General features: G+C 44.3%; 1 protein-coding gene across 1 annotated transcript in view; it reads left to right on the forward strand.

Moving 5' to 3' along the window:
* Positions 1-16,580, forward strand: part of GRIN3A (glutamate ionotropic receptor NMDA type subunit 3A) — a 96,879-nt gene extending 80,299 nt beyond the window's left edge. Inside the window, 3 exon segments of the mRNA XM_030567908.1 lie at positions 9,218-9,382; positions 11,556-11,629; positions 15,940-16,580. Coding sequence (XP_030423768.1) covers positions 9,218-9,382; positions 11,556-11,629; positions 15,940-16,276 — 576 coding nt within the window. The 3' untranslated portion in view covers positions 16,277-16,580.
* Positions 16,581-17,595: the final 1,015 nt, after the last annotated feature.

Here is a 17,595-nt window from a genome sequence, read left to right on the forward strand (position 1 = left end):
ACAGACTGTATCTTCGTTCTGTTTGTAAAGCGCCCAGAACAATGGGATCTTGGTCCATGGTTGGGACTCCTAGGTACCATGGTAATGCACATAAAAATAAAAAATCGCAACGTGACCATTGTTTCCTCCAGGACCTTACCTATTCTCCAGCTGTATTTTATCTTTGGCACTGTTGCATTTGCTGTTTGTTTTCCTCCTTACCAGCATCCTTTAGTAAACTTTTTGCTATTATCCTGTCTGACTGCAAATGGATAAACTGAGATGCATAAGATGTTCATTTAAAAAAATGCAGATAACTCCCTCATTCTCCATAGATGTAATATTTTTTAACCTGAATGCTGATATGACATAAATATACATGTAAAATTCATGTCTTAAATATTTTTCCCAGCACAATGCTTTGTCAATAGAGCTGTGAAACACCTTTGCAATTAAAGGTGAGACCCTGTGACATCTGCCTGCAGGGCCAGCTCTAGGTTTTTTGCCAGCCCAAGCAAAACAAAAACAAAAACAAAAACAAAAAAACCTCTGAGAGTGCAACTGCCAAAGCAAAAAAATCAAACAAACATAAAAAAACCCACCCAGAATGCCGCCCCTGGAATTGTGCTGGCCCAAGCATGTGCTTGGTTTGCTGGTGTCTAGAGCCGGTCCTGTCTGCTTAGTTTGGGTTGTGATAACGAATTCAAAACTCAGACTACATTCCTGGAGAAATTCACCAAAAATGCCAAAACGTTTGAGCAAATCTGGGCCCAGTCTCCAGCAGATGGAGGGTGATTTATGCTTTCACAAAGAAGAATCATAGAAGATTAGAGATGGAAGGGACCTCAGGAGGTCATCTAGTCCAATCCCCTGCTCAAAGAAGGACCATCACCAACTAAATCATCCCAGCCAGGGCTTTGTCAAGCCTGACCTTAAAAACCTCTAAGGATGGAGATTCCACCACCTCCCTAGTAACCCCCATTCCAGCGCTTCACCACCCTCCTAGTGAAATAGTGTTTCCTAATATCCAACCTAGCCTTCCAAACCCCATCTTGAGATCATTGCTCTTTGTTCTGTCATCTGCCACCACTGAGAACAGGCGAGCTCCATCCTCTTTGGAACCCCCTTTCAGGTAGTTGAAGGCTGCTATCAAATCCCTGCTCACTCTTCTGCAGACTAAATAATCCCAGTTCCCTCAGCCTCACCTAATAAGTCATATGCCCCAGCCTCCTAATCATTTTCGTTGCCCTCCATTGGACTCTGTCCAATTTCTCCATATCCTTTTTGTAGTGGGGGACCCAAAACTGGATGCAGTACTCCAGATGTGGCCTCACCAGTGCCACATAGAGGGGAATAATCACTTCCCTCGATCTACTAGCAAAGGTCCTACTAATGCAGCCCAATATGTTGTTAGCCTTCTTGGCAACAAGGGCACACTGTTGACTCATATCCAGCTTCTCCTCTACTGTAATCCCCAGGTCCTTTTCGGCAGAACTGCTGCTTAGCCAGTTGGTGCCCAGCCTGTAGCAGGACATGGGATTCTTCCATCCTAAATTCAGGATTCTGCACTTGTCCTCGTTGAACCTCATCAGATTTCTTTTGGCCCAATCCATCAATTTGTCTAGGTCACTCTGGACCCTATCCCTACCCTCCAGTTTATCTACTCCTCCCACCAGCTTAGTGTCATCTGCGAACTTCCTGAGGGTGCAATCCATCCCATCATCCAGATCATTAATGAAGATGTTGAACAAAACTGGCCCCAGCACCAACCCACGGGGCACTCCGGTTAATACCGGCTGCCAACCAGCCATCGAGCCATTGATCACTACCCATTGAGCCTGACAATCTAGCCAGCTTTCTATCCACTTTATAGTCCATTCACACAATTCATACTACTTTTACTTGCTGGCAAGAATACAGTGGAAGGCCATATTTAAAGCTTTGCTAAAATCAAGATATATCACATCCACTGCTTTCCCCTCATCCACAGAGCCAGTTATCTCATCATAGAAGGCTATCAGGTTGGTCAGCCATGACTTGCCCTTTATGAATCCATGTTGACTGTTTCTGGTCACCTTCGTCTCCTCCAAGTGCTTCAAAATGGATTCCTTGAGAACCTGCTTCAAGATTTTTCCAGGGACTGAGGTGAGGCTGACTGGTCTGTAGCTCCCCGGATTCTTCTTCTTCCCCTTTTTAAAGATGGGCACTATATTTGCCTTTTTCCAATTGTCTGGGACCTCCCCCGATTGCCACGAGTTTTCAAAGATAATGGCCAATGGCTCTGCAATCACATCAGCCAACTCCCTCAGCACCCTCGGATGCATTAGATCCGGACCCATGGACTTGTGCATGTCCAGCTTTTTAAATAGTCCTTAACCTGTTCTTTCCCCACTGAGGGCTGCTCACCTCCTCCTCATACTGTGCTGCACAGTGCAGCAGTCTGGGAGCTGACTTATCTGTGAAGATTGAGTCAAAAAAAGCATTGAGTCGCTAGGTTGCCTCCCCCATTCAGTAAGGGTCCCACACTTTCCCTGACCACCTTCTTGTTGCTAACACACTTGTAGAAAATCTTCTTGTTACACTTCATATCCCTTGCTACTGCAACTCCAATTGTGCTTTGGCCTTCCTGATTACACCCCTGCATGCTCGAGCAATATTTTTATACTCCTCCCTAGTCATCTGTCCTTGTTTTCACTTCTTGTAAGCTTCCTTTTTGAGTTTAAGTTCACCGAAGATTTCTCTGTTAAGCCAAGCTGGTCACCTGCCATATTTGCTATTCTTTCTGCGTATCAGGATGTGTTAATCTAGCACCCTCAATAAGACTTCTTTAAAATACAGCCAGCTCTCTTGGACATCTTTTCACCTCAGTTAGCCTCCTAGGGGATTCTGCTCATCCTTCCAGGGGTTATGTTATCATGTCGGTCAATGCTGGCTAGCTCCAGAAAATAATTCTTGGAAGACCTGCCTTGTAGAGGCTCCTATGAATGACTTAATTAACTTACATTGCCCAATACACTTACCAGTAAGTGTCCCTATCCGTAGGATATTCTTCATTATCTCTAAATCATGGGAAAAGCAAGTGAGCCTAGTATCTGAGTAGTCTCAGGTCCAAATTGGCATAGGCAGCAATTCTAGCCTTGAATGAATGTTTCTATACTGAAAAAAATCAAGTCTCTGGCGAGGGTAGAACAAAGACTAGGATGGAAGGATTCATAATGATCAGGGCTCAGCAGCATTTGTTGAGCTATATGACCGAGCCTGGAAAATATGTGTTATTTCTGGCTCTAACCATTGCAGCAAGACTCATTGCCCTTGTTTATGCTACACTTTTGCCCTCAAACATCTCACCATTGCAACCACCAGTACCATTCAGCAGTGGGGCCAGCAATAGAAACCCTACTGCAGACAAGGGGCTAGTTTATACTCCATTGAGAGGTCGGTTTGTTCTCTCTCTTTCCCGTGGCATTCTTTTAGGATTAGGGTATTTGAGGGACTTGGCATTGGATAGCAAGTGTTTTCTCTGTGTGAATCTCTTGTTAGTTGCACGGCTTCCTTGCATTTGAATAATTTCTTGGGAGGTTCTCTCGTTTATTTAATTGGACACTGGACTTGATTTCCCTTCTTAAATTTACCTCGATTTGATTATCCAAAATCTCATCCTGGTTTATTGGACAAAGTTTGCACTGGCTGTATTTTTACATAGAGTAATTATTGCCTGTGCCATTGAAGAAGGGGTGTGGATGTCTCAACAGCACAGTACTGGGCTTTAGAGACTTCCTTCTCTAGGAAACCGGTTCAACTCAAGCTCAGGAGTGACTGAAGGGTATTTCTCTCTACAGTCTGTTTGGTGGCCCATGTACAGTAAGTTAGTTATCTCAGTCCTGCTACTCCTAGACAGGTGTCAATGTCACCAAACCATTCCTCTAGGTGGAAGGAAGGACAAAGATTGAGTTGTGAAACTTCTTGTACCCTGGGATCTCAAGAGATGGTCACTTCAGGTTAGAGTTATGGGGAGATACATGGACTCCCATGGTGAGCAGCTGTCTGAAAAACAGGCTGACACCGAGATTATATCTGCACTACAATACAAAGCCCATGGCACCAAGTGTCAGAGCCCAGGTCAGTTGACTCAGGCTTGCCAGGTTTGGGCTGTGGAGCTCAAAATTGCAGTGTAGACAGGGGGCCTTGGCTGGAGCTCAGGCTCTGAGACCCACTCTACTCACCAGGTCTCAGAGCCTGGGATCCAGCCCAAGCCCATCTTCCTTGCAATTTTTAGCCCTGTAGCCTGAACCCCATGATCCCAAGTCAGCTGACTTGGGCCAGCCATGCCACAGGTCTTCCATTGCAGTGTAGACAAACCCTGGCAGGTTCTGTGAAGGAGTCAGAAAGAACCAGGCTTTTCCAGATCCAGGGAATGGTAAGCCTGAGAAAGGGCCAGAGATGTGTGTACTCTGATTTATTGCTTTTAAGATGTGTTTTCTCTGAAATGCTTTTGTTCTAAGTCAATAATATTTTGCTTGAAGGACGCAGCTGGATCACAACAGTTTGATTCAACCCAAACAATTTTTTTTCCAAAAATTGCCTGCCAACCTAAGGGGGAAAAAAATCCATTATTCACCCAGCTCTGCATATATGAGATTAAGTATGCTGACTGGGAAAGCAAGGAAGAGCTCAAAAGAATACACTGGAAAATTGATGACAGATTTGAATTTGAAGCAGCTTGTTCAAACTGAACAAGGACTTTCCTTTCCTAAAAAGCAAGTGGTCTCATTTAGCTCATTACTTAATGAATCAGGCAAAGATGCTGCACCTCATTCATCAGCAGGTGATGCTAAGGAAGTGATCTTGGATTTCAAAGTGAGGGCTGATGGAGTGTTTGTTATCGTTCCTTGCACTGTTATTGAGAGGGATTAGATTATGGATTTGGCTGGGAAGAAGAGAGATCATTATCAAAGTCCATGGGTATTTTTCCAAACCAATGTTGAATTACTGAGAGCAAGACGGACATTTGTTTCTCTAAGGAAATACTTGGGGCCAGGCTGGCTTCAATGGAGTTACTCGGATTTGTACCAGCTGAAGATCTGGCCCTTCAAGTCCCAGGTCTAGCTCCTCAAAGGCATTTAGGTGCCCAACTCCCATTGCAATGAACAGCAATTGGACACCTCTGTACCTTGAGTATCTGGATCAGTGCAGTGGCTACTGTTCTTTACCATGCCGAATTAAAGATGACCTACACAAATGGGGCTAAATGTATATTTTGTGACTTTGATGCAACATCCTTTCTGAGAGCACCCAGAGTAACCAGCACTCATGAGGCCCCATGGAAGTGAAGGAAGGATGCATTACTGATTAAGGACAGAACTAGGCTTCAGGAGATCTGCCTTCTCTATTGCTATCTTCTTGCAGCCACAGGCATGTCATTTAACCTCTGTGTACCTCATCTTACCCCCTCTGAAGTGGAGGGTAACGATTCCGACCTCGTAGAGGTATGAAAGTTAAGCCACTGATCCTTGTCAAACACGTTAAGGTCCTGGGGTGGAAGGTGCTATACAAAGGATGTTACTTATTATGGTTATTACAAAAAGACATCACTAATGCTGCTGTTTAGCCCCCAACAGCAAATCATCATGGAATGTGATAAAGCTGCTATACAGTGTTGTAGCCCTGTTGGTCCCAGGATATTAGAGACACCAGGTGACTGGAAGAAGAACTCTGTGGAAACTCAAAAGCTTGTGTCTCTCACCAGCAGACGTTGGTCCAGTAGAAGGTATCACCCCACACACCTTGTCTCTGTAATAAATCTGCTGGGAAGCCTAGCAAAGAAGACTCATGAGGTTCGTAAACAGTCAAGGTTGGTCCATTGAGAGCAGACGGAGATTAGCCATCAAATCTAATACAGCCAGGAGGAGGGAGGAGGACACAAAACATGACTTCCTTTAGCAGGAAGGTCAGAGGACTTATTGATTTTCCAGGCAAAGCTTAAAGAAATATCTAAACTGCTGCTGATTCTAAGCTCTTCTACCTACCTTGATATTTTTGTCTGCTCACAGGTGACTTGTGGCATTGAGTGCACAGAACCATTAAACACAAACCATCACCTTTTTGAAAGGAAAATGCACATGTGCACACACACATTAAAAAGTTAGCATTTTGCAAGGAATTGCTGGGGAGGGATTAGTACGTCTCTCTCTCCAAGGATGTATAAATAGGTGGATACAGACTTTCCTAATTCTTGCATTTCTACACCTTTCTAACTGCTATTTTTCCCATTACTTAGTAGCAAACAGTTTGGAGAGAGTAATGAATAACATCATAACTCCATGGCCACCTCTTGGGCAGAGTTATCACTTGAGTGCCCACTGTGGTTGCTCAGAACTTCATGGCCACAGCAGGGATAGATTTCAGAACCTCTTGCTCCCAAAACACAGCTACTACCACTTGAACTTAGGTTGTAAACTCTTTGAGGCACAGACTGTCTTTTTCTTCTGTGGATGTACAGTACCTAGCACACTGGGTCCTGGTCTAGAACTGTGGCTGCTAGGTGCTACTGCAATACAAATATGCTACAAATAAAAATATAGGAATTTCTGCTGGCAGTATATGATCTATGACAAACCATTGTACATTTCAATCCTGCTCAGAAGTCAGCTGTGATATAGAAAAACCAGTTTATTCAGTTCTGTCTGTTCTGTCTGAAAACAGAGCTGAACATGTATGCATTATACACAGTAAGCAGTGAAGCTTGTCGTTCTGAAGTGCGGTGATGTAAAACGAGAGCAACATATAATAAGATGCACTGCATCTCTGTTCTCTTGATTTGTGTATTGTGCAGTATAAACAGCTAAGAACATTAGCAATTTATAATAGTTTGCACACCTGTTATTGTGTTGAATCATTTCATACTCTCTGAGCCATGGTGTGGTAATTATTTCCTTCCCCTCCTACTTGTCCTGTTTAACTTATTCCTGAAATTTATCTCTAAAATGTGGCCTTTGCAGGGTGGCTGCTTCATTTTGTTTATCTTCTTTTTTAACACCAGATGAAGTATTTTTCATGCTTGCTTTGGCATTTCATGGGCTAATAAAAAAAGATGTCTTGTTTGAGGCAATTTAAAGAACCATAAACAACAAATAATAATACATCAGAGACACTATTGCTGAGATTTCTTTCGCCTGTACCCAGTTCAGTAGGGCTGACAAAATGTTTGGCAATACTGAGTGTCTTGCCAATCACTTTCTATTGAAGACAATGGATCTATGCTGATTTATACCAGCTGTGAATCTGGCCCAGTCTATTTTTTCTGCACTTCAGTCTCAAGGGTGTTGAAATGGAACAAGATCAAGGACGAACATTCTGGACCCTTCAGTTGTCTGGTGGCGGTTGATATTAGGACTATGATTTATTCACAGGTTTTGCTCTTTGTTGGCCAGGGTTTTATTATTCTGGCCCAGATTCTCAGGTGTGACATGGCTGCTTGGCAGCCTAAAGCAGCCACAAAGCCAGCGGATCAGGCCATTGAAGGATCTCTACTGCCTATAGGCTGCTGCACCACTTCATATGTGGCCATGGACACTAACATCCACTTTGCATACGGCCTGTTCCCTTCCCTTGCGGTGGAGTGGGGTTTTTTTAGAAGGAATACCCCCCCTTGTTTGACAGTCTCTTAGATGGCATCAAAGATGGGGAAAAGAGAAGAGGTTAATTGAGATGGTCTGGAGCTGTTGTTAAAGTCCGATCCCATTTCATCCCAGGTTGGGTTTGTGATTCAACTGGAGCCAATAGAGATGGCAAGGTCAGCTGGGTCCCTCCTTCTGGAATGGTTAGGACATCTTTCAGGATCATGATGACAAAGGCCAGGGATCCCAGGAGAGGGTAGGGGTAGCATCCATGATGGTGAAGCTTTAGCTTATACCCTTTTAGCTACTCCCAAAGATGCTGCTAAGTTTTTCCAGGAGCCTTCCTGTTTTGCAATTATCTTCTTTAGAAGAATCGTTTCTACTCCCTATTATAGCACCTGGAACCTCTGATTCATAAGTAGTCACATTGTTTCTAGAAATTCTGCCCAGCGGCACATTGAGCAAGTAGGTAGCTTTCAGCAGAGAACTCCAAATATGTTGATCATCCCAATGCTGGGATAGCACTGCAGTGCAAAACACCCCAGTATAGACAAGGCCTAACACTCCAGGGTTATATCATATCCCTAAAAGAGTGTGAATTAAAGACACAGTCCTACCTCTCTATTAGAAATCCAGAGTTAGCTAACCTGTATGTTCTGTTCTTCTGTTTACAACCATAGGGGAATCTGTTTTTAATGGATGGGCACTGATTTTTATTCTTGGCAATATTCCTCAGCTGGTTTGGGGGCAATGGTTAAAGAACGGACATAATATTCCCTGTTACACAGAAGACTATAACATGAAGGAACCACACGGGCCCGACGTGGTCCAGATTACCATGTATATAGACGTGACTAAGTAATACCGAATATACGAAATATGCAAGGCCTAGCCCTTTTCCCCACTAACACACACACACACACACACAGAGCTTGGTTTTGAAAACTTAGAACACAGCAAGCACCACTAGAGAGCTCACAAACTATTTAAAGTGATTCTACTCAGTTCCTGTAAACTACAGCGTGGAGGAGAAAATTGTTCCCCTTTTCCTCAATTGCAATCAACTTTCATGACAATGAAACGAGGATGGATATGCAGCTTAGTTAATTAAGGGAGTTGAGGCTGCCATGAATATGACATCTACTTGCAGTTTCTCCTTAAATACTTCCCTCTTTTGCATTTAGAAAATCATTACCACTGCCTTTAAAAACAAAAACAAAAACCCACTAACGATCACTCTTGACTCTCTGCTGACTAAAGCCTTGGCCCTCGATCCTTGGATGATGTTCAGCCAAGCAGTGCTAGTAGTTCCAGATTATAGCATAGCTACCACTGGTATAGGTGTCTCATATGTGCCACTCATCTAAGTGTCCCAGGAAAAAGCATTAGTGGCACAGATTCACATTGACCCCACGGTCCCTCTTCACCACTCTGACAGTGCAAAGACTCTTAAGGCAGCCAGGGTGGTATAAAGGGGCCTTAGTGTGAATCAGTCCATTATGCACCTGTTATGATTTGGCTAATGCATGCTCACTGAGATGATATTTACGCATTTGAAAATGCAATGTGTACTATGTATATTAAAATACACTAAGGGGGCATTTTATTTTTATTTTGCACAGACTCTGCAAATGGGTATTAACCACTTCTCCGGACTCTTTGTGATGTTATGCGTTGGATTTGTCTTGTCCATTCTCACCACCATTGGAGAACATGTAGTACACAGACTGGTCCTACCACGAATCAAAAAGAAATCCAGGCTGAAATACTGGCTCCATACAAGCCAGGTACGTATTCAAGAGGCTCGCTGGTAAATCCATCAAATGTTTCCAGAGCTGTTCAGTACAAGCCTGATCCAAAGCCACTGAAGTCAATGGAAAGACTACCGTTGGCTTCAGTGGGCATTGACTCTGGCTTAGATTATTATTAGTAGCTTTGCTGTTCTAAAGGAACCTGTTGCAGTTGACGTTGGTGCAAATTTTACCAATGACTACGGTCGGAGCAGGTCTAGTGTCTCTAGCACCCTTTCTGTTATTAAGTATCAAGGGGAACCAATTAAAGATTATCAGTGTTATTTCTCAGACCAGTCAATCACTCTTTAACGACAATGGGGAGGAAGTAGACACTGGGATGGGAACATTTACTTGTGGCACTGCAGGTAAAGTTTTCAAAGTAACCGCCAAGAGGGCTAGGTGGCTCAGAGGAGTGATGATGGTGCTGCACATTGGCAAGAGAAGTCCAGACTTCCACATATGCTGCTCAATATACAGCTGCACTGAAAATGGGAGGCCTTATTTTCATTTACATTAAGACCCCTTAGTAGTGTAAAGAGGCATATAAGTAGTGCATATAAGAATCTAGGCCCACATGTTTGGACTAAAAACAGGATAGAAAACAATGTAGGAAACTATACAATAACACTACCAGTAGATATGGAAAAATGGTACAGTTTTATCTGGAGTTCATATTTAATTTGGTCCTGCCACTGTCAGGAAGCTACAGAAGAGGTACAGAGAAGGTCACTGATAGTTGGCGTTAGAAGGATGCTAGGGACTACGTATGAGAGTTTGAGATCAAGATTAATTTAACAGTGAAGAGAGAGAAGCATCAGAGGGGACTTGAAGTATTTGCTATCACGAAGTACATAGTGTAAACTGAAACACTCTCCCTTCTTTTTGCTTCTCAATCGCTACTGTTTTATAACCCAAACAGTGTGCAGTTGGCTTTCTGTGCTAGCTGCATTGTGAAACTGCCTTTCCCAAGGTGAGCAGGGTCAGTTTTGGGGTATTTTCCCCCTTCTTTCCCCCATGAATGTTTGGATCTTATGTTTCCAGATGCCAGAGGAAGATGGCATCTTTAGCCCTACCACAGTCTAGAGGTGTTCATAGGAGCCATCATGGAAACTCCTGGACTGTATTTCTGTATACAATTGAGCGAAGCAGGGCTTTGGAGTGGAGCCGACAGCTGGACCATGGACCAGTAGGTTTTTGCCTGGAGCTGAAGCTGGAGCCGGAGCGAAGCAATTCAAAAATTTGATTGCTCCAAATCCCTGGAGCGAAGGCAGCATTTGCTGGAACGTAGAGCTTGCCTCTCTCAATTCTATCAGGTCCTCAGCTTGTGTATCACCATGCAGTACCATTGACCTTAACTGAGCTACATCATCTTACACCAGCTGAGGATCTTGCCTAGAGTGAACTGCTAGAAGTCCAGTGAGAGCCCGACTCCAGCAACAAGTTGTATTTTGTCAGTAGCACCGAACAAGTTATAAAGGAGAATGGCTGTGGAACTTTGTATCTTATACAGCACCAGTCAGGTGAAAGCATTTCGAGGAAGACCTCGTTTGGTTGTCTGAGGACTGAGTCATTGTTGGAAGGTCCAAATTAAGCAAAGGCAACCATTTATCTATAAATAATAGAATATGAAAAAAAGAGGGGGAGGGTGGTTGTTCTTCAGTGCGTTTTTGTTTTCTTAAAGATACACAACTAGTTTGTGTAAAAAGCCTGAACCAAAACCTGTTGAGCTTTGGGACAGTTTGAATTTTAATATGCTACAAACTAGCATGAATTCTAAGTAACATCTCATTTATCAGTATATTGATTCCCAAGCTTTTTATGCATCTATAAAATGTGGGTTCGCCTCCTTTGGCACGGTGCTTGTAATAAAGTGGGGGAGATATATTTATCTTTCTGCCTTGGGGTATCTTATCTAATGGATACATTACTTTCTGGTAGACAGTCTTTAAAAACAGTGTACATCAGGAAATCAACCACTCTTGCTCCAGAAATAGGAGACCTTTATGACAACGAATAGGAGCTGGGCATTGTGTTTGTATCCTGAAATGTGCAAAATAAGAAGCTACATTCAGGTTGAGTCCACACAAAGACAATTGTTTGCCTGCCCCCGGGGGGAAGGGGCTCTCTTTTCTTGTGTTTAATTACTGCCCTGTCTCACTTCTTCTAGAGATTGCACCGCGCGTTAAACAGTTCATTCACTGAGGACAAACACCAGCCCAAGACAAAACGAGTAGATAAGAGGTAAGAAAAAAGGGCTTATTTTGGAACTAGATCTGTTGGAACTGGATATCTGACCATGAACTTAAATGTCTCCCAGAGATAAAGATAAATCAAGACAGAAAAATAGTACTTTGATTATTAGCTAACGATATTGTTACAGGCTGAAGTTCTTTAGCTGCCCAAAGAGAAGCGGGAAATGGATATTTATTGGTTTAATACAGATTCCTAGTATTTTTTATCCACACTGCAATCATAAATCCAAAACCCAATACCAGCCCCCATGCTCATTGCCAGCTGTGAATCAAGATATATCTTAAGTGTAACTTGTTCTAGTCACAGATATACACCAGTCCTAAAATGGTCAAATAGCATGCAGGACAATCCCTTCTCCCAGGAATCTCAGCTCAGCCCAGGTCACAGGGAGCAACTCCACCTCAGGCATTGACTCTAATTAGAGACCAACTCAAAGAGCAAACTCTCCTCCTGTTTGTACAGCTGCATGTCTCCAGAAGCTGTGTCTACACAGAACACTGCATAACCAAAGACAACACGACAGCACATCTTCCTAAGACTAAACACTTGCTCACATACTAAGAAAAAGAATTGGAAAGATGATGATACATCTGCATCACAAATTAAGGTGTGATTGTAGTATGGGCAGGCATACATGCACTAACTTTAATCTAGCTAACAAGAGTAGTAAAGATTTAGCACACAGACCCTGCCTTGGGCAGCAACCTAAAGTCCCCAGTGGGCTCATAATGATGGGACTATCCCATGCCAACATTTCTTCACTACTGTTTTGTTTTGTTTTTTTTAACCCACCTAGCTCGATTAAAGCTAGCAAGGATATGGCTACCTGTTACATTCACACCTTCATTTGTGGTATAGACATATCCTTCATGCAACAGCACCACCTAGTGACACCGGTCATAACAATACCATCTTTTTTATGTGGAACTGCTAGGAAATACTTCTAGACAACAGAGGAGTACAGATGCAAAGAGATGTCAAGACACTACTCTGGCCACTTGCAGCGAAAATCTCCATTAGTAGTATCTGGGAAAGATTCTTTCTGTGGCCACAATCCAAGCAATTACTCATGGGTTTTGTTAAATTTTGGTGCCATGGAAATGACACCAAGAAAAAATTCTTGGTTGATTGACAGATGAGGGAGGGTCAGCCTTAGGGTGACCAGATGTCCCGATTTTATATGGACAGTCCTGATTTTTTGGTCTTTTTCTTATATAGACTCCTGTTACACCCCACCCTTGTCCCGATTTTTCACATTTGCTGTCTGGTCACCCTAGTCAGCCTCCACAACACCCCACATCTGGCCTCCCCCCCGGCAGGCAGGCAGGCCACTAGTAACAAACTGACAATAATCCCAAAGGAAACACAGAACAAAAAGGTCCTTTGCTTTTCCTGGGTTACCCTTCCCTCTTGTACCCTTGCAATGACCCTCCAGACTTTGTCCTTGGAGGCCCAGCTGCTGCCCTGAGCTTCAGGGCTTCCTCCCTGGAGTCCTTCCCCCACTCTGGGACTCCATAGGCTGGATCCGTATTCCCAGTGTACCTACAGAGTTTCTACCTGGGGTTTGAATCTCTCCTGGGTCTACTACAGGAGCTGCCTCCTCGCCTGCTGTACTTTCCTTCCCAGCAGAACACTCCCCAACTCCTTCTCAGGGGGGGTCTGATAATTGACTCTGACCATCTGATCAGGATCATTTGCAGGGCTACGTGATCCACCCCAGGCAAGGCTGCCTGACTCCCCTGGAAGAGCCAGCTAGTATCTCTCTCTACTGGCCACACTCTTCCTTTGTCTTCTCCCATAACAAGCCCAGTTTGCCCCCACGGCAGCTTCATAAATTCAAAAGCACAACGTTCTGAGGCACAAGCTGCTTTCAGAAGCCAACTGGTTCAAAATAAACCTTGTGCTTCTCACACTGCCAAGACCCTGACTCCCACACAGAATGATTAAGGGTGTGCGGGGGGTGGGGAGAAACCTCACAAAAGTTGCTTTTTCACATAAAGGCACTTTTGCCATCTCTAATTAGAACCCTGCCAGCAACAAGCCTGTTCAAAAACACTTGTGCTTATCATGCTTTTAACTCCACTGTGGGTGGGACCCTGGTGAATTAAATTCAAGGCTCCCAGTAACCTGGAATGCAGCTGTAATGAGTCAGAATATTGGAAGGGACAGTGCTGTGCTCCCCAATTAATTAGATGAGAACACCCTTATTCCTCCAGAAGGCTGTCATCTTTCAAATGGTCAGAAAGGGAAAAGTGATGGAATTAACTCATGTTGTGTTATTTCCCTTGAGAAGGGTCCTCTGATATCTTCTTCAGGCATCACTTCAGAAAGACTTTTTTAACACACTGCCTGCAGACCTGCACATTCACACTCATTCTCAGCACCTGCTTACCTTAAACTCTAAATGGGTGAACCCATGACAGGCGACTGCCTCCATCCCCTCTTCACACTCCCCACCACCACGAGCAGCACCAGGCAAGCCCTGTGAAGCCTCTTTTTGTATTGGGTTGTAAGAGGTGGGAAAGATCGAGGCAGTCACTCATGAGTGCTATTCCTAAAAACACCCAGAATGCAGGACAAGGCTATCTGCTTCCTCTGGAGTGTTGCTGAGGAGGGAGCACACGATGGCCTGCACCAACCAGCTGCCCATTGATTTCTGGGTGTAATCTGAAGTGATGGAGTCACGCTGTGGTTTAAAGCCTGAAATGGGTTGGGACCACTTCTTTTCCCATCCAGGACTGCACCAGCGGAGGGAAAGCAAAGCTCCCAGCAAAGAGTTCCTGGCTGGATGGTGAATGCCATCAGTGAGGTGTCCGCCACAGTAGGCCCATTTCTCATTTATTCCTCATAGCCGGAGATTGGTCACCTTCCTGTCACACCACATGCAGCTCACCCTGGGTAGAGGGAGGGATGGCTGATGGTGGCAGAGGGGGATTTGCAAAGGTTTTTGCACTCAGACTCTATCACATTGCAGTTGGTAAAATGTTTGTATGTACACCTAGAGCATTGGGTTGAACATGTTTTAACAAACTAAAAGAAGGACAGAAAAATTTAGGAAATGCTTCTAACTTTTCACTCAAGCTGATATTTCAGATCCATAGCCCGTTTTCCTTTTTAAAGCAGGCTAGTTAGACAATCCCCATCATCCCTCCTCAGCTTTGATCCCATATGAGATCAATGTGACATACGCTGCTTTTTCATGTTCCTGAGTTTCATTGGCTCTGGTTTTATTGAGATTGCAATTTGGTGATTTGGGCTTCTCTTCAATCTGGCTCCAGATTTCTAATGTCTCAATGGCCAGGAGAGTTCAGATGCAGGGGTTTGGTTCAGTCCATTATCAGAATTAGGAGCAAGCTGCAAAAGTCAGATCCAGATCTGGATTTGGATAAAGAAACTCCCAGTGTTTGGGGATTTGAGGGACCTTGGGTTTCAGTTTGGGTCCGTCCCTAATAAGAATGATTCACCCTTCCACTTCTGCTGTTATAGCAAGTCATTTGAGTACTCGGGTAGATTTCATTTGCTAATTAAGTTAGTGCTTTTCTCACAGAGGCATCTTTGGTAGCATGGAAACATTCAAGACTGAATCACTGAAGTTCTCCAGTAGCTGGGCCACAGAGGTTTCCAGGCAGTTAGAGAGTCTGGCAGATTGGCTTCATCTGATCATTTGTACGCCTGTATGAGCATCCAGGATGCAGTGTCACTGCAGATTTCTCTGCCAGTGGGAACCACATATAAGAAGTTCCTTATTTATCTACTTAGCAGCTTAGGAATCAAGTTCACCGAAGAGGCATGGTACATGGTTTAGTGATCTGAGAAGGGGCATGGGCACCAGGACTTCTTGAGATCCAGACATTGCTCTGACATTCACTATGGCCTTGGGCAGATGAACCTCTTCATCATCTATAAAATGGTGTCTGTAAATGGGACATGATGGTATTTATCTACTTCACTGCAGCCTGGGGAGCATTTCTCAGTCATTGTTTTTAAGCCCTTTGAAGATGCAAAGTGCTATATAAATTACTGCACGTTCAGATTTTTCCTCTTCAGCCAAAATGATTTGTGCCAGCCAGAAGGTTAATCAAAAAAAGGTTAATCAGGTCAGCTGAGCTTTTTGGAGTCAGAGCCCTTTTGTAAAGCCATGTTTTCAGGAAATAAATTGAAATGTCAGTGAGGTCAGAAATGCAGCTCAGGTGTTTAATGGTGGATACTGCACAGTCGGGGAACATTGGGCAGGCCTCAGGGAAAGGCCTTCTCTGCAACTGTTATGGTTTCATTTTAAAGAGCGATTCTTTGTGCAGGTCCAACCCGGGTAACAGCCAGCATGCGGTGTGGAACACGGCCAACCCAGGCAACTGTCACTGGAGGAAATACATATGCAGCAAGGAAGGGCAAAACGAAGTGACCCTCAGACAGCACCAAGACATACCCCTACCCCAACTGAGGGGAGAGACTCCAGCACCCCTGACAACGAATGGGAAAGCAGATCCCCTGAATAGTGCTGGGACCTCAGTGATCCAAGAGCTGGCTGAATTAGAGAAGCAGATTCAAGTGATCAAGCAGGAGCTGCAGCTAGCCATGAAGAGAAAAACTGAGCTGGAAGAGTATCAGAGGACAAATAGGACTGCAGAGCCCTAGGCCACCACCCCTCAGGGCCCCCTGTACACTTTGCAATGCACTTTTGTAAAGCCAGAAAAGAGGCCTGGGAATAAAAAAAGAGCAATATGTTCTCCATAAAGCCTCCGTCCCACAGAGCGGATACTGCAACAGCAGCAGGAAACTTATTCCTGGATCCTAGAAGGGTTCTGGTTCTTTCAAAAGAATGAATCTCTCATTCGTGCCGTGAACATCTAAGGGGCAGCCTTACACTAGAAGAGCTGCAATTACCCAGACCGCACCAGTCCTGTTTCCTTCACGTGGCACTAAAACAAAAAAGTTTCCACTTTTTAGCCCTTTCTGTGCATTAATTAAAAAAAAATTCTAAAATGGTCAGCAGCTCGTGTCCCTTGTTGGGGGGAGAGAGAGAGAGAGAGTGTGCGTGTGTGTGCGCGTGCAGTAAGTGACAAAGGACCTGATGCCCATTTACAATAAGGCTCCTAAGGGGCTGCACTGTGAGTACCAGAGCAGCATCAAGGGACCTTAGCATAAGAGAGAATCAGACCTGTCATTATAAGGGAATTTATTATGAATGCACCTCTCTGAAATGATTTGCCTCTTGGATTTTGAAGATGGGGAGAAGTTTAAGCCATTCAACAGCTAAATAGATAGTGCCATCAAATAATCTTTATCTAAACAGGATTTCTGTTAACTTTTACATAATGGTTGACCACACACCCTTTGGGACAACAGCCTGTGTGATGTAGACCAGTGCTTCTCAAAGTCGTGCTGCCGCTTGTGCAGGGCAAGCCTCTGGCAGTCCGGACCGGTTTGCTTACTTGCCATGTCCACAGGTTTGGCTGATTGTGGCTCCCACAATGGGAGCTGTGGGAAGGGCGGCCAGCACATCCCTCAGCCTGCACTGCTTCCCGCAGCCCCCATTGGCCTGGAGCGGTGAACTGTGGCCAGTGGGAGCCATGATCAGCCGGACCTGCAGATGTGGCAGGTAAACAAACTGGCCTGGATCAGACTGCCAGGGGCTCTCCCTGAACAAGCGGTGGCCCAACTTTGAGAAGCACTGATGTAGACAATTTTTTTAATGTCTTATTTAGTATAGGCCATGGCAGCCCAAGAACCGATGGATTATTCCCAGTGCACAGCACATCCAGAAGTGGATGGATTCTAATTATCTCATACCTGGCTCACATTCAATCTTTTTGCAAAGTAAGCTGTAATTATAGACCTTAACCTAAATATGTTTTTTCAAGCCTTTCTTTGAATGACAGATATTTTGGGAAGCAGTGGGGGTGGGTGGTCCTTGATTAAGATGCTGCTTTGGTGGGTTGAACTCAAGCTGATGT

This window comes from Gopherus evgoodei, chromosome 6, assembly GCF_007399415.2.
Source record: "Gopherus evgoodei ecotype Sinaloan lineage chromosome 6, rGopEvg1_v1.p, whole genome shotgun sequence".
NCBI lineage: Eukaryota > Metazoa > Chordata > Testudines > Testudinidae > Gopherus > Gopherus evgoodei.